The sequence below is a fragment of the Ctenocephalides felis genome, unplaced genomic scaffold (assembly GCF_003426905.1).
Source record: "Ctenocephalides felis isolate EL2017-DRISC unplaced genomic scaffold, ASM342690v1 CF-g0.4_SCAFFOLD_01604, whole genome shotgun sequence".
Lineage (NCBI taxonomy): Eukaryota > Metazoa > Arthropoda > Insecta > Siphonaptera > Pulicidae > Ctenocephalides > Ctenocephalides felis.
In genome coordinates this window covers 52,373,532-52,396,442 of record NW_020537758.1, presented here as the reverse complement: position 1 = coordinate 52,396,442, position 22,911 = coordinate 52,373,532, and the positions used below count along the sequence as shown (strand labels likewise).

Genomic DNA, 22,911 nt, shown 5'->3' with positions numbered 1-22,911 from the left:
TTTTAAATAGAATGTGCCAAAATTTAAATCTGCAAGTTTACAAAAAAATATTAATTTATAAATAAGTTTTTGGATAAACCTGTAAAAGTAATTTAGCATTAATATTTTACTTCAATAATTAATTATAAGACAATATGACCTATCAAATTCAATGACATAATTGATTCTTTATTATTGACTCTGGTAACTGTTTTATTGTTTACTAAAATAACTGGGATATACTCGTATAGCGAAATTTGTAATTATAAAGTTATCCTTTTGATTTTTCGAGCCATAAATGTATTTTTATGGCTGGAAAAAGCTTCTAAGGCAGTATGAATCAACCAAAAAATGATCACTTCATCAAAAAATCAAACGTTAGCAGATTAGATTATAGGAAAAGCTATAATATCAATATATTAAAATTATAGTGCAAGTATTAAGAATTTAATACGGCTGTAAAAAATAATATAAAGGTGTAAAATGTTTTATATGGATAAAGTTTCAGTAAATTTAGATATGATTCAACATAACGATGTTTAACATATCCGAGGTAATTATAAGTATTAGGAAGGAATAAATTTGTTAGGTAAATCGCTTTCTTAGTCGAGTTCTCTACATAGTTTTATTATACAACTTTCTTATGCAATTGATAGTAACATAATACGTTATGTAATGCTATTTATGTATAAATCAAATGGTAAATATTTTTTTAACAACAATCAGAACTTAGCGAGTCCTGTGAGCTGTTGCATTGATTTCTTAAACGATGTGGATTTTATATAGATGGCACTCCTAAACTGTTGCCCTGTCTCAGTGTGATCATTTTTATTATTTTATTATTACAATTTCTGTTATAGTTGTAAATTTTTATTATTGCAGCAATGCCGGGAGAGCGCTATTTTCACTTAGAAACTCATTGCTTCTTGTATTTCCAAGTGAAAACTGATGTCACTACTGCTTGATATCAGGCTGTACGAGGCGGGTATCGAACATGGAACTGGTGATTGAATAATAATGATTTAGATAAATGATTATTATACTATGGCCCATCTCGAAAAAATAGCTCTCCTATTTTAACCCTTTCCACTCGCAAATTGCGAGATTTATATGAATTTTGTCGCATCCGAGTCGAAGGGGTTAATATAAGTGCTGAGATTTCCTAATTTTATAAAAGTATTTTACTTCTCATTAAAAGACTTCTCAGATTTATGTATTCATAATCAATATATTTCAGGCTCTTGTCAAACAAATTAGATTCTTTAGTAGTAATTAGTGGTTAGGCAATAGTAGTTAGATATCCGCGTCGTCCGCGAGTAGAATTAAGTCTAAATATAAAACATGTAGGTCAATTAAATTAAAATATTAAATGAAATAAACAATATATTATTCTAATTACCTAATTCTTGTAATATTGGAAAATTTGAAATTACTGATATGGAGTTAAGGAAAAGCAGGTTCAAAAAATACCGCGGATATCATTTGCGGCGATCTCAAGACGGAACCATGTGTTCGCGAACAATTTCCGGCTCATTGCCGGTGTCTGGTATGAGCGCGTTGTATGAATTTATAATTCATAAAGACCATTTCCATAATAAAATGATTACCTACTTAAAAAAAACTTTTTAAAAATGTAAATATATATATATATATATATTATATATAAATATTTATATCATAAAAAATGTACTTCAAAACTGTATGAATCAGCTTTTATTTAAAGCTTACAAAAAAGGTCGCTGGAAAAACTAAAATAAATGAATCAATGTATGTATATTTACTAGCATGTAATCAGCACCCGAAAAAGCCGAAGGGTTCACGAAAGATGATGCAAGAGTGGATTTCAAAGATATTTTCAACAGTGAGGACAACAATAGAAAGAATAAAATATCGAAAATATGAAAATATAGAATTAAAAGGACTAAAATTGAAAAACAATGTCAAAGGTTTGAAGAATTATTTAAAAAAATGATAATATTATGATAAGAATCATGTACTAAAAGAGCAGAATTTCGTTTATTAACGCAGAGGGGTTTAAAAAGATAAAAACAGATTCAGCAAATTTTCTGAGCTCACCATTCTTTTCTTTATGAAAATTATAGTATTTTTGATATTAAAAGTATGGTTTAAATGACATGTTCCGAAAACATAGTCTTATACTGATTTGGATTTTTAGAATTACAAATACGTTGTTTCATTTTCTTGTAAATATATTGCATATATATATATATATATATATATATATATATATATTATTGGTGCAGCAAAGCCGGGCAAGGGCTATTTTCAGTTGGAATCTATATTTCCAAGTGAAAACCTTGTCGCTACTGCTTGTAAACTGGCAGCTTGAAGCATGTCTCGAACCCGGTACCTCTGAATCAAGTCCCGTCGTTTTTAGCTTCAGAGTTACTAAATAATTGAATTTATTATTGACAACGTCTATATATTCTAAAAATTCGCGTGCTCACATTTCACCACCTGTTAAGCATAATGTTGAGAAAGTCACTTGTTATATTTCTTGTATTTCTTATAGTAACTTGTTAAAATTGACCACAACCGCAATTCTGTTTTGAAAAGAAGCCTTACACGAGTTACAAGTGCACAAAAAGAAGTAATGCGGTTTAAACAACAATTAAAGATAATCTTTGCAAACTTTGTTGTTTGTGCACAAAATTAAAACTAGATGTAATCAAAGAATGGCATGGATCATCAAACACCAATAAAACTTGTTTATTTAATTTTCCATAAGCACTACAATACATCAATCATTAATTTCTTATAGTGTTTTCAATTCAACAAAGCTTCCTTATCGTTTCCGTGTACGATAATATGAAATAAATACTGCAAATTGTATTGAACATAAATTTAATGTTCCATTATCAATGATTGATTGCCTCCTTTCTATCGATCCAATATACCAAGAAATTTTATAAGAACTAAAGATAAGAGCTTAAAATTATGTAAAAAATTATATATAAAAATGTTATATTTTGTTTTTAAGTATAATTAATTCATTATCGATTTGATTATGATTGTCCAGTCCATATTATTAGATGCATTATTCAAGGAATAGGGTTTATATAAGAATCGACTTCAGTCAAAATCCGCATGTCCATAAAATAGTTATTCAATATTGTCAATTTTCAAAAGCTCTAATGACCTTTGAAAAGCCCTTTGAAGGTACTAATTCAATGTCCGAGTTTGTTATTGGGAAGGTCAATCTAGTCCAGTATTGTCCATTCGCCTAAAAATGACATTGACCGTTGGTACAATACAAATGAGTTACGGCATATTCTTGAAAGAAACATCACTATTTTCATTCTGGCATTAACGCCCTTTGTAGAAGCATTGTTAACTCAGAAGCACCTTTAGGTATCCATTTGTCTTTATTATAGGCTATAAAGATGTAACCATTAAATTTACTGAAAAGTACTGACTTCTAAGCGGTTGTGACAATTCAATTTATTTGGGATATAAAGACATATCAATTCCCTTTTTTTTTCATTATATTCAATTACAATCTGCCTTTACAAGAAAACAGTAATTTTGGGATGAATATAAGTTCTGAAAGGTTACCCAGTGGCCAGTAGTAAGCCTTTTCGATTTTGATAAATTAAATTAAATTGCGAAGTCAAATAAATATTAACGAAGGATTGTTGTCAGAGTTTTCATCGCGGAGTCGATTCTTTTGAGACGTTTTTTGCCATAACCTTTCATTAATTTTCGGGCCATAGTACTGAAATGATTTTCTACTCTGTTCTTATATAAATATCGATTCTAATAGTTATTTTTTACATATTCATATGATTTTTTTAAGTTATTTGAAACAGAACTCACAATACAATGTACGAAGGTTTCTCTATCCTGTACGTGATTGATAATAGACTGTATAAATTAGACTCAATTTAATTTTTTTATTGAATATAGTTTTCATTAACGCCTAAAAATTACGTAGTGTAATAACGGTTTTTAAATTAATATCGATTGAAACTCAAAATACTGATTCGTATTATCTTATAATTGGAATAATAATAGATTTCACATCAATTATGACAGCCATGTAATCAATCATGTGAGACATTGACGTTGTGATTCGCTTTTAAATGCAATCATTACAGCTAATTAGCTTCTGCTTCAATAGCTTCAGAAGTTATTAAGATAACTTAATTGGCTTTTTATATTATAGAAAATCATAAAAGACGACATATTGATAAAAGTGATTGATATTTTATTGGTGATAAAATCAATTCAATAATATTTACAGCTGTCTCAAGAATTGCAAAATTTGATAATGTCATTTCATTAATAATTCGAATAATATTTAGAACCAATGAAAAAAAAATACTATCATAAACACTAAATTAAACAAAAATATTTTCATATTATTTTTTTATTCAATTATTAAAAAATAATCTGAAAATGTATTAGAAAAAATATTAAATTTATTAGTTAATGATGCATAGTTTTGCAAACGCTACATATTTATATACAACGAAACTAAAATGAAATAGTGTTCAATATGCATTATTAAATCTTGTCGCAAAACACACATAATAAGAAAAAAGCACACGCCCTCCCATCAGCGATCTATGGACATCTGCTCTTTGAAAGAATAAGGGTCTTAACCATCAAAGAAGATAGTCTGAACCTTTAATTTTGGGCATTGGAAACTTGAGCATAAAACATGTAATATTATAACAAACTGAATCTACGATATAAACCAATTAGACACAGATAAATTAGTAATCCACAAATCATTAGCCTTATATTGGCATCTGCATCATTAGATATAGATTATAAGCACAGAAAAGTACACAATTATTCAATCAACAGTTTTACGTATTCACCCTTTTGAATAGATTTTGTTCTACTAATTTCGTTTTTTGCTACTAATTTCGATTTTTTCTGAAATAATATAATTTGTATTATTGTGAAATATTTTATCAATTTTTATTTTGCAACTCGTCATATAGTTCTTAATAGATAATTCAAAAAGTCTTCAAAAAGTGAAGTTAATATAAACGACATGTATTAATAAGGTAATCTAAAATTTAATTAAGTGAAATTTTATTTACTTTATTTATCATCAGAAAAAATAATTTGAATAACTCGCAGCAAACAAAATGACAAAAAATCAGAGTGTTGAGCAAATTTAACGAAAAATTTAAATAAATTGGTTTTTACAATTCACTAACTTTGTTTAATATAAAGACTCAAACATGTTGCCACCTTGCTTATATTTATAGGAAATATCGAACTAAAATATGTTCCATTTATAAAATATTGTGATAATTTGAAATATAAATTTTTCAAATTACTTTATTACACGCCAACTCATCATCAGACAAATACAATAGCCGCCTCGAGGATCACCCAATCTCACTTGCCACAACACAAAATAATTTTTTTTGTATATCTTTACGTTTCAGAGGTTTCCGAATGTTTTGGCATACCTTAGAAAAAATGGAAGTATGTGTGTGTGTATGTATGTGTATGTGTGTGTGTGCGTGTGTGTTCGGATACAAATTTTCGTCGACGATTTCGGGAACACGAATGAAGCGATTTGAATAATTCAAAAAACATTCGATGAGTATTGATAAGGAGACGTGCTGATTAGTTTTTGGCGAAGGCAGGTCTAGCCGTTCCGAAGATATGGGGTAAAAAGTGCCAAAAACGGTAACTCAGTTTTTAAGAGAACGGAGTGTTCATTAACAAGATGAACAATTGATCAAATTTTCATGGAGGCAGGTCTAACGGTTTCGGAGATCTATTAAAAAAGGTAAAAAAAAAATGCCATCTGGCGGTCAAAAATGATCATTAGACATATGCACATCAAATTATCAGATATTTTATAGAGATTTTAACAATAAGTATAAATTTTGTTTACATTCCTATAAGTTCCGTACCAATGCTTATCCGTTAGACGGCGGCGCGGCGCTTACGCGCTTCGATATTTTGTCTCTATGCAGGTAAAGCAGTACGATTGCTTTGAAAAAAGTTCAGAATTTCAAAAAAAATTCAAAATACACTTTTCTTCAAAATATACTTTTCTTCTTTGGTACGGGAAGTTCAAGCAATTTGCCTTAAGGTACGATGCCATGCGCCCCACTAGTTATACTTTTAATTACAATCTGCCATACTAAGACATTCAGTAATTGTTTTGAATTTTTATAGGAATTTTTGGATGGATGGCTACCCAGTAGTTGTTTAATCCAGTTGAGAAAAAATAACTACTTTTATTAAATAAATTCAGCTATACCAACGAGAGGCTATATTTGAGATCTATAACCTCAAGTTGAAATTTGACATCAAAGCTGCCTGATATTGTATTTTGATGGCCTGTATTTTTAAAGCCACTTTTTTTAAAATTGTATTAGTTAATCTATTAGGACAGCTGTAAAAATTATCGTACAATGTAATTGTATGCATTTATTTGAGTAGGCAATCTAAATATTTTTTACAATTTTATGATTACTCATAGGGAGCTCAAATCTGTATTTAATTAAAGGTACACGAAAAGCAATCGATTTTTTAACTGCTCAGAGATACCAACGATTTTTCTTCGTGTGTATGAAATTAAAAAAAAATCTCGCACCCTCTCAGCAGAAAAATCTTCGACATCTGCCCGTCACACGCGCGAAATGTGAATTATCGCCAAGTACCGCGCAACATCTTCGGTGAATGGCTCCGAGCACGTATTAAGATAAAGTCGGTCATTCGGTCTTTGATATGCGATTTCAACGATAGCGAGGTACTACAACAATCGCAAGGTAATTTAATATGCAAACACTGAGATTTGCAGCCGGCGGCACGATCCGATATGTTGTAAAAAGTACAGTCAATTCCGAATCGGATTGTCGAAATTATAATTGAACTTAATAGGCAGATAGGTTATTCCTCAACAACAATAACAAGAGTGGTAAAATATAAACCCAGTCTATCTATGTGGCGCAAGGCTCAGAATCTATCTGCTGGGGGGCGTCCATTAATCACGTGAGCGAGTTTTTAAGGATTTTTAGACCCCCCTCCCCCTTGGTGATATTTGGTGATATTCAAAATTACCCCCTCCCTCACCAAACATCACGTGTATTTTTAGTTATATGAAAAAACTGTAAAATTTCTGATTTTTTCTGAAAATGTGAACTTTTTTATAAAAAATAGTAAAAAAAATAAATACACGTGATATCTTGCTATACCCCTCCCTCCCCCTCGTGATATTTCGCGATTTTTTGTCAAACCCCCCCTCCCCCTAAAAACCTCACGTGATTAATGGACGCCCCCTGATATGAAAATGCGAACGACATAAAAATCAAATAAACATATACAATAATTAATTATACATTTATGCTTAAAAACCCGCTGGTTAAAAAGATCTACTACTATTATCTCAAAAACAAGTAAAGTATATTTTTTTAATAATAATATTTTAAAGTATAGGGCAAAACGTCATTAGGGTGATTCTTACATTGTTATATTCTTACATTGGCTCAAATTGTTCCAAATTGATAAAAAACAATTCTCTGAAAGTTTTAGCTCTTAATATTGTCTTTTAGATAGAGCGCATTTCAATCAAAGTTTTGTATGGAAATAGCATGATTTTTTTTTGCAGAGCATCGAATTTTCAATAAAAAATGACAAATTTGCATTTTTAATTCATTTGTCGCTAAGTTATACATAAAATTTTTATTTTTAATTATCAAAAATTTTTCCATGCTATTTCCTTACGAAGTTTGATTGAATTGCGCACTATCTAAAAGTTAATATTAAGAGCTAACACTTTCAGAGAATTGTTTCTTATCAATTTGGAACAATTTGAGCCCTTGGGAGCAAGGAAATTCGAAAAGGTCCATATTAAGAACCACCCTAAAGTACATGTATATATTTATAACCTAATTGTAAGTATTTTTTCGTTGGTGATTTTTTCGGCTTTGAGCTCTGTTATTTAGTTTATGGTGCTTGAATATAATTTTTATGTACTTAATTGCTTTATAAGACGTATCATTATTTTTATGTTAGATTTAACAGTTTTTTTTATATAAAACCTATAAAAGCTCACATGTTGGTCGGCGTAAAAAAACCAACTAATTACAACAACTTTTAGGTGTAAACAATAATAAAATAGTGATAAACAGTAAATTAAGTTAAAAAAGCGATTCTATAAGAAATAATTTAATTAATTGTTATTCCAACTCTGCTGATGATTATTTCTGACGAAGTACCAGATCGACCTAAAAAACATTGTGATCTTTGTAAAAATGTGCCTACAAAATTTGTAATTCGTATTAGTTAAACAATGTAGCTTTTATTTCGTAAAATCCTTCTAAAATTAAAAATAAAATTTTGGGTCTGTTTTCTTCTTGGTTGTACCTTGTTATCCCATATAAAAACAAACTTCCTAATTCGGAATTAACAGGGAGTTTTATTGAACTATTGAACATAGTTCAATAGTTATTTGGTTGATACGTGTTATGTGTTGTCTAAATTGATTTAGACAGTATAATTATAATTACTGAAAGTCAAATTGGATATTTGTGCCACACGAAATGAAATACATTTTCCGCAATAAATTTTGAATAAAAGATCATAGTTTTAAAGTGATATCATTTCAGTTGACATTCATAATGTGCTATCAGAAAAAATGATCTTCAGATAAAACCCATGTGTCGTTATGCTTGAAAAATTTTCTTCATTTTTAGATAGAATAAATTTTTGTAAAAAAGTATCAAAATAGAACCGACAATTCTAAATACTGGCTGATGATAAAATTTATTCTTCGCTTCCTTTTTTGGACTAGTTATTAATTTATCCTCAGATTCAAAAAATTTTAATTGATCTTAACTTAAATACGAATATTTGGATAAATCATTTTCGATTATAAAATATATATCATTTCCCAATTCAAATAATTTACTTCGCACTAGAAACAGATTAGAGGACAATTGGTAACTTTAATGGTGAACTCGTCTGGTTCGGGGTTCGAAGGACTAACAAGTACGCTCTGTCACGGAGTACAAGCCACATCGTAAATAACATGCGTGAATCCAGAGGATTCACAAAGAAAAGAATAAATGATTTCCATTTCTGGTTTCTTTTTGCACGCTAATAATCCCTAACATCAAGAACATACTTGAGGTCAATATACCCCTGAGTTAGGAACATATTGCGGACCTTTTTTTATTTAAATGCGATTTGGATTCAATAGCGCTAATGGAAAAATTTCTACAAAGTAAAATTAAGTGTAAATTTTCAAAATATTAATAAAACATTTAATGCAAATTCTTTGATGTTTTTATTAAGATTGTGACTTACATTAAAATAAATTTTAAATGCAAATCAATCAATATATTCGATTATGTACTTTATACTTATGGGCAAACTGGTAAGTACATATATCTTAAGATGTGACATTGCCTAACATTCATATAATTCCTCTTAATATAGATGGTTGGCGTTCTGTATATTTTTATTCTTTTAATCACTTTTCTATAGTATAATATAACTTCATTGTTGCGATCTAATAAGTCATTGATAATTTTTTTTAATCATTAAAATAAACTAAAAAATGCATTTTTATTGAGGGTTATGAAAGATCTAATATTTAAACATTTTGACATTTTAATTATCAACATATTTATTATCGAAAAGAATATCTGAAATATGTATTTGGCATTGGATAAATAATGTAGCTGTTATTTCGAAAAAAAAAAATAATGACAATAAAAATGAGATATTGGGTGTGTTTGCCGCCTGTGGGGTAAAAGAAAACGAATGAAAAATTTCCAAAAAATAGCAAATAAACATATTTAAATATTTAGGCAATAACTAGAAAATTTTCTAAACATATTTCGATAGTTGGTTATTTAATTTTCACAGTATATTTACTGTAAGTAAAAAAAATACTATTATGCTTATAAGTTTATATAGTGCAATGCTGAATTAGATATTTCACTCGATGATGCATCTAATACAGCTTAACAATCGATCAAGAGAGAGAGATACGGTACATTTATTATCGGCGTTATTTTAAATGACTATTATGTCTTTTTTACTTGTTGTTATAATTCACAATTTATACTCATTGACTTCATAGATCTTTTTATTTTTAAGTTTACTCTATATAATCACAAAATTTAAATTTAATATATAAAATTGAAAAGGCTACTAGGTAACCTTTTAGATCTAATGTTTAATATTTCATATATCATCAAAATTACTGAATATCTTCCTTTTTGTAAAGACATATTGTAATTCAATAAAGAGAATAATAATAATAAAAAAAAATTAAATGACTATAATAATATTTGTTAAACGAATTCCGAGTTATTGAAATAAATCTATATATATTAATTTTAATTAACAAATGTGTTTTATTTTCAGTATTTTTATAATTTAACGAGCATTATCGAGGACATTATTAATTTAATAATGTGCCAATAAATTAGGTATTCAAACTAGATAAATCCACCTAACAAATAATTGGTGATAGGTGATTGTTAATGAATATTGTAATAGGTAATTTTAAATTGCTGACCAAATGTTTTATTGATCTCTAATTATTGTCACGTTTCAATTAATTAATAAGAGATTTTATATACTAATTAAATATGCAAATTATGTTCTGTCATAAAATTCGATTAATATCATAAGTAATTAATAAAGAATATAGTTTTGAAGACTATATTTATATACATAATCAATTTTATCGCATTAAACAATTATAGCATAAATTAGAAAAATAAAAGTATAAGATGAAATCACTGATATAAATTTAATAATGTAAGGAACGTAAGTAATAATATAATACAAATATTTATTATAATTGCCTTTAGATTTCAACAAATCTAAATATTTAATATCAAAGTTTAAAATTTATTTTAAAATTAAAATTAATTTAGTTATATAAAACAATATTTTATTTTTGAAACAAAGTTGATTAACATTAAACAATTAACTTTCATTAATTAAGTTTTTCAGTGATTCCTACTAAATATACCTCTTAAATGTGTAAATATCATGGTGCTATTCGAGTAAAATTTTGCAATATAATTTAAATGGTAAAGGAAAGTACTAACAACGCGTGAACGACGACATTTATTGTAAAAGGTAATTGGCAACCGATATATATTTCTCGTAAAGCGAGTAAGTTGAATTGAAGTTTGATATTTCGCAAACAACAAAAATGTCTACCACAAGAATCACCAGATAAGTCGATCACTTTTGTATATGTTTCCATATTGATACTCCTTCAATACATGAAATCTTCCTAAATATATTGTTTTACTAACGACAATCTATCAAAATCTTCAAACGATTTAAAAGTATTTTATCATTGCTTACATTTCGCCTTGGTTTTATATTATTCACTGTAACCGTTGAGAAAAATATCAATTACAATTCAGGTTGCATACAATAAGCTTGTTCGAACGATATAAAAAAACGGTGCCGAAAAAAGTCCACACACCTGGTATAAGATTTTGCCTCAGTGATACACATACGTCGATATCAAATCAATTAAAAGGATATTATGACTTAAATTTGTTTATGTATCAATGGGTTGGTTTTAAACAGCAAACGATCCGAGACAATGAAATGTGCGGTCAAAGTATCGGCATTCCCACGCAAAACAATAAATATGACGATTATAGGCGTAACCGATACAGATAATTATGTGGCGAGTAATTCGGTTGACTTTTAGAAGGAACAGGTGCTAAAAAAAGAGATTTGAACTTGTTCTATATTCTATGTATAAAATATATATGCATAACGTATTTGTATATAATGTACATATTTGGTTTTTAAAACTTAGTTACAAATCTTTAAGAGACCTTTTAATCCAATGTTTACACATTTCTATAATCTATTTTTCACATCCTTAACAATCATTAAATTTTTCCTTACATGGCATCGTACAGCATGTGCTCTTTTTGTAATATGATTCTACTCCAGTTTCCTTTTCGTTTAATAAACGTAACCAATGAAATTCTCTATGACATCTGCACTTTCAACTTTTTCATTTCTGGGTTAATAATGGGACCATCTTATCTTATCCACTCTCAAATTCCAAATAAGATGAAGGTTTGAACTTAGTTATCACCACATTCAGGTGAATTCACAAAGAATATGATATAAATGTTTTATTCTTTTTTTCTTTTTCTTATTATTTCCATATAATTACAACCTGCCTGAAAAGGTAATCGGTAATTCAGTAATTTAATTTTTAATGCATAAGAATGAAATTTTAAAATGCTACCTAGTGAAAGTCACTTTAAATTTGAAAAATGACGAGATAAAGATACAAAAATATAATAAATTTTGATTAGTTGATTTTCTAAATCTAAAGGGTTTGTTTTTCTAAGTCTTTCTAAGATATTTTATGAAAATAGGCCTTTAGCAAGTTGATTTGGATAATTTTTCAGTCTAGTCTTGAACTTAGATGCAAATCTTCTTATTTCTGCTATCACCGTATATAAATTGGAGTCTTGGTGAATAAGCCAATAATTTTTTTTGTGATTTATGCAAAATGTTTATATTTTATTCACTTACCTAAATGTATCATTCTAACAATTACTTTCACTTTTCAATGATGGCAGTCAAAGTAATTCCTCCATCAAAACAATATTAATTAAAACAGAATCTTAAAGTATGATCTAATACAATTTACTAATGGTATACTACACTGTCCCATAAGATATTAATTATAGTAATATTATTCATTTCGATGTTTATTTCCTTGACGGCTTTTTACAATATTTCAAAGTCAGTTTTGACAAATTTAACGTTTTTTTTCAACACCTATTCGTTACATCAAAACCATGAGCATGACTATTAAAGGCGTAACCGAACCAATAAATTGCGTGTCGAGCAATTCGTTTGACTTTTCAAAGTACAGGTGCAAAAGCAAAAAACAAAATATTACACTCTTTTCATAATTTTACCCTGAAGGAAAGCAAAATTATTATTAACCTAATTTTTCTCCACTAGTCTGCTAAAATGGTGCGAAATTGAATTAATACTTAAATTACTAGAATAAGTACAGAAAAAATATTCAGTTATAACGGAGTACCCACTTTGGATCTGGAGCGATTACATGGATTGATAAAACGTGTTCAAAGAGAAATAATAAAATAAAGATGTTAATAAATGTATATTAAACGCTTCAGATCGGATTAATAATAAACAAGATTACAGCAACCAGTACTTATAAATACACAACGTGTTCTTATTACGTTTACATATTTCATAATTCGATTAAAGAAAGCCTGTAACACATATATTCTGATCTTTTACCAAAAATAAAACTTCGAAAATTATATATTTAACCCACTTAAATTATTTGCAAGCAGCAAGTATCTGCACAAAAAAGATCTATAGATCATGTCAATCAAGTTGAATGGAGCATTTTTGTTCACAGCATCAAGCCGCTCAAAATAAAAATAAATGACGTATTATACGATCACAGGATATGAAAAATAATTTAATAAAAATAATAAATAGTAGGGTAAATAAAAAAATCTATAGCAAATTTTACTTATTTTAGTTGATTCCGAAATATCTGCTGACTGATAAAGATGTTTAATTTAAACTTAAATCATAAAAAATATGGAAATATATTAAAATGTATGATGAACAACGGACTTGCAAATTTTGCTCAAACTTAGGGGCCGATTTTACCGTAAAATAGACCGATGTATCTATGTATAGACCAATGTTTAGTCCAGCAAGTCTGTTTTAAGTAGCATTTTGCATATAAAATGGTACTAAAAACTGCCAAAATGCTATGTATTTGCTGTGCACTCAAACGATTTACTCATAAAATCTAACTTCACTCATATGTTACTAATTCACTAATAAGATTCTTTTTTGACGCGTTTGTGCGTTTTCAAAGTTAGGTTTTCAGAAACGTCTGACTGCACAGCAACAACATAGCATTTTTACAGTTTTTAGTGTCACTTTATATGAAATACGCAATACATTAAAATATAATGAAGTTTATGTCAATGTATTGAAATCTTCAAAATGTGGTATAAGTAAATTATATGATTTATAGATACTCTAAATAATGATTTTGTTCATAATATAAATAAAGTTAATTAAAAAAGTCCACATTTAAAATGAAAATTCATTAAATCAACCCTTTCCACTCGGATGCCGCCCCTCTGGAGGCAAAATTCATATAAATCTGGGAAATCGCGAGTGAAAAGTGTTAATTATTTTTTTATTATTTTCTTTCAGGTTTTACAATCGGCCAAATTTAGTTCTCTTAGCTACTCACGCTGTTTTATTCTGTATAATAATTGTTTTTCAGTTATTTTAGCCTTATAATGAATCAAAAAGATTAATAACATACCGCGAAACACAATAAACCTCTAACATTCCACTATATCAAAAAGAACAATTGAAATTCGAAAACATCGCAATCTCGAAAAATTACATATTGTTCGGTGCCCCAGATAAACCGATGTTTGCAAACACACGTGTTCATTACATACAATTTATCGGTACCACTATGAAATAAGATTCTCATTGTCACAGCGTATAACCAAAATAATACAACAATAAGAACCATATGAATCAAATAAGAAAATTGAAATTGAATAAAAGACTAACACGTATACTGCGTAGCAAAGGGAGCAGGAAATTGCCTTTCGAAAATTCGAGGAACGTACGAGTAATGTGCGCCTCAAGTACGCATCGGAATTCGGATTGGACCTAATTTGAAATGGCACCCATGTGCGCGCACACTTCACGGATTACTTATAAAGATTCCTAAACATTGAAAATTCAAATATATAATATTGATGAAAATAATGAAAAACGATAAGGGTTTGATTAGACAACCAATACTTGGGCATTTTTGCATACAACTTTGCATTACAGCTCAACAAAATATGTGAACTGCATGAGTCATCCCAATATACTTACTTAAGGGGGTATTCTAGTGTAGAAATTCAAAAAAATCGATTTTTTTTAATTTCATATTTTCAAAGTTTAACTCTCTAAGAATATGTGTACGCGAGAAGGTTTTTGAAAATTTGAATTATTTTCAGAGATATAGGCATTTTACTGACTCGGTCTCCATACTAGTTTGGCTTCACACAAAACTTTAAATGCGTTTTTCTCAGAACAGTCTTTTTCAGTAATGTTGACACGATTTCTTGTGTTCTCGACCGATTCACTTGAAATGTTCAGAGAGTTGTTTATAGACCTATCTATAGCCCGAACTCGGATTATGCCCAAATTCCAATTTTTACTATTTTTAAAAAATTGGAGAAACGCAAAAAAAAACAGTAAAAAAACACTTTTTTTTCAAACAGTCGCCAATTTGTAAAAAAAAAACTTTTTACTCATCGCTAGTTCGCTGATTGCAAAATCATTGTAGATTAATAATCTTTTTATTTTTTTTGTTTCGGATGGCTAGGAAGGCTGAAATCATGTCAAGACTGAGGTGCCAATTTTTTGTGACCCCCCACCCACTCCCAGTTTCCTCAATTTTCAACTTTTTTTTTAACTTCCCGTAGGGTAATTAACTTCCCGTAGGGTAAGTTATTGTAATGGGCCGAAAATCGGAATTGAAAATTTTTACATTTCTCGACGTTTTGAAGGTTTCTGAACGTTTTGGCATACCCCAGAAAAAATGGATGTGTGTGTGTGTGTGTGTGTGTGTGTGTGTGTGTGTGTGTGTATGTATGTATGGATACAAATTTCCAGTCACGTTTTAGGGCGCACGGATCAACCGATTTGAATGGTTCAAAAAACATTCGATTTCTATTGATAGGGAAAAGAGCTGATTAGTTTTTGGCAAAGGCAGGTCCAGCCGTTTCGGAGATACGGTGCAAAGAGTGCAGAAAATAGAAATCGAATTTTTGAGAGAACGGAGTATCCGATTTGAATGATCTAAAAAACATTCAATTAGTAATGATTGGGAGAAGTGTTTATTAGTTTTTGGCAAAGGAAGGCCCAGCCATTTTGAAGATACGGAGCTAAATATGTAAAAAATGGCAGTTTTTGAGAGAACTAAGCGTCCGATTTAAATGATTCAAAGAACTTTCTGCTTGTCTTAACAAAATAATCGATTTTGGAAAAAAAAATTGTCTCATTTTTTTTTTTTTTTTTTTTTTTTTTTTTTTTTTTTTTTTTTTTGGTATATCGAAAATAGTTCAGATTTTATTTTCATTCTGACTACAGTTCTAATATAACTCATACAAATAATTTTAAATGTTTCAATATTTTTTATAATAATCTATTTGAAAACATTCAGTTCAGAAATTTTCACACAAAAAATGCAAAATTAACTAACAGTTATATATAAAACGCATATGATAATATTGAACAATACGATACAAAATTTTAAATTTCAAAGCCGGCTTAAAATAGCCTAGATATTATATAGCATTATCGAATAATAAAGTTTCTGACCTCGTGATAAAGCATGAATTTTATTTAAAAAAAATTATCTAAGGCTGACCACCCCTTCAATTTAACCATAGTGCAAATAATTCCCGATGCGCACAAAAAATATAGTTGTTACATAGATTGCATACATTTTTTTGCATTTTTTATAAAAAATTGAGAGATTGAATATTAAAATCTTAACATCTTTAATCCCCGCTCTATCTTATATATATATATATATATATATATATATATATATATATATATATATTGATTTGGAAATATTAACAAACAACACTCTTTTTCGCACTAATTTATTAAATAATAATTTAACAAACGTTTTGAGACTAGGCTAAATCTAAAATATGGAAAACTAAATTAGCATTATGCGTTATCCGTTACAAGTCGTTCAATGTGCAGTATTTTGAGTTCAGTATACAGAATATTGAACGACTTGTAACGGATAACACATAATGCTAATTTTGGTTTCCATATTTTAGATTTTAAATTATAACACACTGATGATGAGACAAACCTAGTCTCGAAACGTTTGTAAAATTATTATTTAATAAATTAGTGCAAAAAAAAGATGTTTGTTCACATTTCCAAATTAATATCTCTCTAGCCACTCAGAATACATTTGTTATATATATATATATATATATATATATATATATATATATATGTACCCGGAATTTTCGTTTTTTCAAAAAAATATTTATTTATTCGTCTACATTAATGTGGTCCCCTTCAAAGTAGTCCCCCCCAGATATAATACACTTATGCCAGCGTTTTTTCCAATTTTCGAAGCACCCTTGATATTCACTTTTTGATATGTCCTTGAGCACTCTCAGCGATTTTCTTCAATCGAGGAAAACCGCCGTCCTTTCATGGGTCTCTTCAACTTTGGGAATAGGAAAAAGTCACACGGAGCCATATCTGGTGAATTTTTGCACTTTGCAACACTTTATTTCATTTTTTACGCAAAATTTAATACAAATTCTTTGACTTTTCAATTCTTCCATTGTAAAAATCGCCGAGCTCAGAAAAACACGTCGAACCTTAGCGACTACCACAGACAAAGTAAACAGTGAATATAGCTGAAAATTTCATCATACTTTAGGGGCATGTATACCAACACAATAAAAAAAAAATTTTGACAATCAGACACTCCAGACCCGCGAAATTTAATTATTAGTAATTCCGGGTACTTTTTGAACAGACCACGTATATATATATATATTAAATGTTAAATATAAACAATACAACACTCAGATTTTTAATACACACTTCATTTGGTAATTGCAGACGTTTATATATATATATATATATATATATATATATATATATATATATATGAGTGAGTTCTTGAGGGCGATACATCAAACAAAGAAATTGTTTCTTTGTTTGATGTATCGCCCTCAAGAACTCACTCATATATTTCAACATCAAAATTAACTACTAAATCATATATATATATATATATATATATATATATATATATATTTGAAACTTTATCGAACCTTTAAGGCAGAAGCGCAAAATTAAAAAAAAAATTCAATCCAAACAATGATGTGGTCATTGCGATCTATTTGCATTTTTTCAGACAGACAGACAGAAATAAAAATTTATTCCTTATATTGGTACATACATTGAATTAAATTTGCATTTTTTCAGCAACATTGATAGGCTATATACACTTCATGTACTACGAGTCAATTCATGTAATCCGAGTCAGTTTGCGCATGCGCTCAATTGAATATATTTTGTTTTTATTGTGAAATCTCAGTTGGTTATGCTAACATATAAAAATAATTGATTATTTTGTTTTATTAAGTTAACAAAAATGAAATCTAAGCGTAAATCTGCTAAAACTAAAAATAGCTATAATAAACGACTATATGCCGCAAATGCAGTTAAAAAGAAAGATGTAGTTTCTAGGAAGGAGCAGCAAAGGATATGCAAAGAAAAATTGCGATCGGATTCGGTATACCGAAAATCCGAAGGAGAACTAAACAAAAATAGGATAGCGCATTTGCGCAAGGACGAAAGCTTTAGGAGAAGGGAAAAGGTAAGTAATAGAATACGTTTAGCGACAACTAGACATAGTGACAATAATTTCGCTCGGCTTGAAAATGAGAAGCATAGGAAACGTATAGCTATCAAGAGAAAAAATGATGAGATATTTAAAATTAATGAAAAAAATAAAAATAAAGTACGCATGCGTGAATATAGGAAAAACGAAAGTATAAGATTGGCTGAATATATGGCAAGAAAGCGCGAAGATAATGTTCATCGAGAGCGAAGGAGAAATGAGTTGCGTATGAAATTTTTAAGACAGGGTCAATATAAACTATCTGAAATTAATAAAAATATCGAACGGAATATAATTCTCCGTCAAAATTATGCATATAACCAGTTAGAAAATAATAAAAATAAGCTGCGTAATAGACTTCTTCGACAAAATTATGAATATAGGACGAGCGAAAATTATAAAAATATCAGGCGAAATAGTGACTTAAGACATAAATTACCATATCGCACAAAGGAAATGAAAAATAATATCGAGCGCAATATGCATTTACGACGTAAATCTTTGTATAGAACTCGTGAAAACGAGAAAAATATGATACGCAACAACAGGTTAAGACAAGCTCCAAATTTTTCAATAAACGAAAATAAAAATAATACTTTTCGTAATAAGATTTTGCGCAAAAATAGAGAATTTAGATTAAATGAAGCACGTTCTAATATTTCACGCATGAGAATGACTCGTAACATTGCGCATTACAGTACAAACGAGAAAATTAAAAATATAGATCGAATGAGAAAATCACGGCACGATAAAGTCGCATATAGAAAGGAACTAAAGAAGAATGCCGAACATAAATTAAAAAACAGAGAACTAGATTTCATAAAATATCGTGAAAACATATATAATCAATTAAAAACATTTGACAAATTTATCCATTTGCAGAGCTGCAGCAAAAGTTTATTCATTTAAGAGCCGAAACTACTTCATATATTTGCTGTTGCTGTGAGGGACTGTTCTTTAAGCATTCGGTTTCAAAATTCAATGAAACTTCTCTTTATAATAAAATTAATTCCATTAATAATAAAAAAATGCACGCGCTATTAAATGCGGAAGAGTTAATGTCGCGCATATATAACTTTCCAAGCGAATATATTTGTACTACATGTAAAAAATATGCTAATCGTGGTGAGGTTTATAAATTGGCAACCAGCAACAATTTGCAATTTACAAAAATACCCGAATGCTTAAAACGGTTGACAGATTTAGAGGAACGAATGGTAGCGCCAATATTAAATTTTATGCAGATACGTGCTTTAAAGCCTTATGCTTTAAATCCACAATTAGGATTGAAAGGGAGCGTGGTTAATATTTCAATCCAAATCAACGATCTCTTAAATGTTCTTCCAAGAAAATTCAATCAAATGAAAACTATCCAAATCAAATTAAAACGAAATATCAGTCATAAGAGCGACTATATGTTTGAAACAGTAAGACCGGGATTAATTTGCGAGGCGTTGAAGTATTTAGTTACGACACCCCTATATTTAAAATATAATGTTCAGGTAGATCAAAAATATTTAGATATGTTTGATAGCGGCGTTGAAAACGTTAATTTTATTGTGGATGATAAAGATCTTTTAGAAGATGAATTATCTGAATCGACCAATGATGGAGATGATAATCCACCACCTCAACCAACAATTGATTTCAATCAAATTAACAATGACGAAGTCTTGCTAATTGATAATAATACTAATGTGGCACATGACAATTCTTCAAAGATAAGTATAATTGCTCCAGGACAGAGCAAATACCCGTTGCCTTGGCACAAAATGGATGATTTGGATGAATTATGTTTTCCCAAATTATTTGGTGGTCATTCATTTTCATCTCAAAAAATATCTTATAAAGATCGCGCACGTTCAGAAGTTAGACGGTTTGACCGCCGATCATGTATTCCGACCCGTATCTTATTTATGGCAAAAAAAAGTCTGGAGATTGCCTGCATGTCTAACATCAATATATGTTTAAGGCGGTCAAAAAAAAATTTGGCTAAAAAAATTGTTGCTTCAGATGCTATAGATAGCAATTTTATAAACGATTTAGTAAAGTTTGATGATGGTTATAGGTTTTTAAAAAACATTAGATCGTCGCCAGCATTTTGGGAAGATAAGAAAAAAAAATTATTAGCTATGATTCGTCAGTTGGGCCGGCCCACTTTCTTTTTAACTTTATCTGCTGCGGAGTCACAATGGCCAGAATTATTGAAAACGTTGATGAAATACAGCGAATACAATAAAAATATATCTCTACGTGAAGCGTACGCGTTGGATCACAATACGAAAACCACACTGATTAGAAACGATCCAGTTACTTGCTCGAGATATTTTGACTACAAAGTCAACAAATTTATGTGGATGTTGCGACAAGCAAACAGTATTTTTGGCGAGTATGAGGTTATAGACAGCTACGAACGAGTCGAGTTCCAACAGCGCGGCAGCCCGCACGAGCATATATTATTATGGTTAAATAATGCACCGAAATATGATTCAAATTGCAATGAAAGCAATAATAACACATTCATAGATTTTATTGATAGATTCATTACGTGTAAAAATGATTCAGAAAATCCATATGTCAAATTGCAAATACATAAACATGGAAGGACATGTTATAAAGGACAACGAAACAAGGAATGTCGTTTCCACATTCCATATCCCGTTATGAAAAAGACAATGATATTAGAGCCGCTAAGTAAAGATGAACAAGCCCCAAAACAATATAAAACCATACGCGATCTAATGAATAAATTGTATAGAGAGAATAAATATATGAGTTACGAAGATATTCTAAAGGAATTAGGAATGAACGAAACTGAATATATATTGTCAATTCGGAGTTCATTAAAACAGAAGCGCGTATTTTTGAAAAGATCTAGCCTGGAAGTAGCTGTCAACGCTTATAATTCCAATATACTAAAATTGTTCGAGTCCAATATGGATCTTCAGATTATATTAGATGAATATGCGGTAATAAGCTATGTTACTAATTATATTAGTAAGATAGAGGGAGGACTATCCAAGCTTTTACGAGAAGCAGCCATGGATTGTGACAACAATAATAAAAGTATCAAGGAAAAATTTTGTGCTGTAACTAACGTATTTTTAAATAGTAATTTAATGTCAGCACAAGAAGCCGCATACCACGTTCTTTCGTTGTCTTTGTCAAAACAGAGTAGAAAGACAATCTTTATAAATACTCGGCCAACGACTGAACGAGTGTCAATGTTGAAGTCGATCGACACTTTAAAACAATTAAACAAGGATTCAACTGAAATATATGTAGAAGATTTATTCAGTAAATATAGTAAACGCGTTGAAAGTTTAGAATACGTATGTCTAGCTGACTACGCTGCAAATTATGAAAATAGAAAAAAAAAATCATTGGATATTGAAGACGACATTGACATCAATGATGAGGAAATAGAAATAATAAGCCGCCAAAAGTCTGCTATAATAAGATATACAAGATATAAATTATATCAAGACCCAGCCAATTATTATAGAGAAAAAATATTGTTATTCATGCCTTGGCGAAATGAGCTGCAAGAAGTGGAAAATGTTAACTTTGAACAAGTTTTTATCGATCATAAAAGAATAATTGAAGATAACCAACGTAAATTTGCTATTATAAGTGACGAAACTTTAGACGATGCACTAAAATTAATTGAACTCGAACAACTTCATTATGATGATGAACATATAGATCAAAATTCATTTAGTAAACAACATTGATATATTACAACAAGAGGGAAATAAAACAACAAATAACAAAACAAAAACGACCTCAACAAACAGTCGATATGCGTGCCCCACTAGGGTTTCCCAAAATCAATTGTTTGAAATGATGCTGCAATTAAATATTAAGCAGCGGGAGTTTGTTATGCATATATTTAAATTGTTCAAAATAGGCAAAATACCATTTAAAATATTCTTAAGCGGATCAGCCGGCGTGGGTAAAAGTATGGTTATAAATACATTATACCAACTGATAACAAGTTATTTCGACAGTCTACCCGGTGGAGATTTAGATAAAATAGTGGTGTGCTGCTGTGTGCTCCGTCAGGAAAAGCTGCTTTCCTCATCAATGGCGTAACGTTGCATTCCGCGTTTGCATTACCTTGCAGACTATTTGGAGTAAATTTAGCTGAACTATCGAGTGACGTAGCTAATACAATACGCGAACAATTAGCAAAAGTTCAACTCTTAATTATTGATGAGATATCGATGGTAAGTTGCACGATGATAACTCGTATTGATACTAGATTGCGGCAAATAAAAGGTCTCAATGAACCTTTTGGTGGAGATCTATTAGCAGTTGGCGATTTGAAACAATTGCCACCGGTAATAAAAGATAAACCGGTTACGAAGTGTCAATCACAATGAAATGGCTCCAGCTTGATGTGAATCCTTTGTGGAATGACATTTGACTTTTTTGAATTGACA

The 22,911-nt window shown here is 29.6% G+C and overlaps 2 protein-coding genes across 2 annotated transcripts in view; one reads left to right on the top strand and one right to left on the bottom strand.

Moving 5' to 3' along the window:
• The window catches only part of LOC113374069 (centaurin-gamma-1A-like), a gene marked incomplete at its 3' end in the record, with an annotated part of 550,258 nt that overhangs the window by 5,039 nt on the left and 522,308 nt on the right, over positions 1-22,911 (bottom strand).
• LOC113373942 (trichohyalin-like) lies at positions 18,218-19,375 on the top strand. Its single transcript, XM_026614208.1, has one exon. The coding sequence runs from the start codon at positions 18,218-18,220 to the stop codon at positions 19,373-19,375; it is 1,158 nt and encodes a 385-aa protein (XP_026469993.1).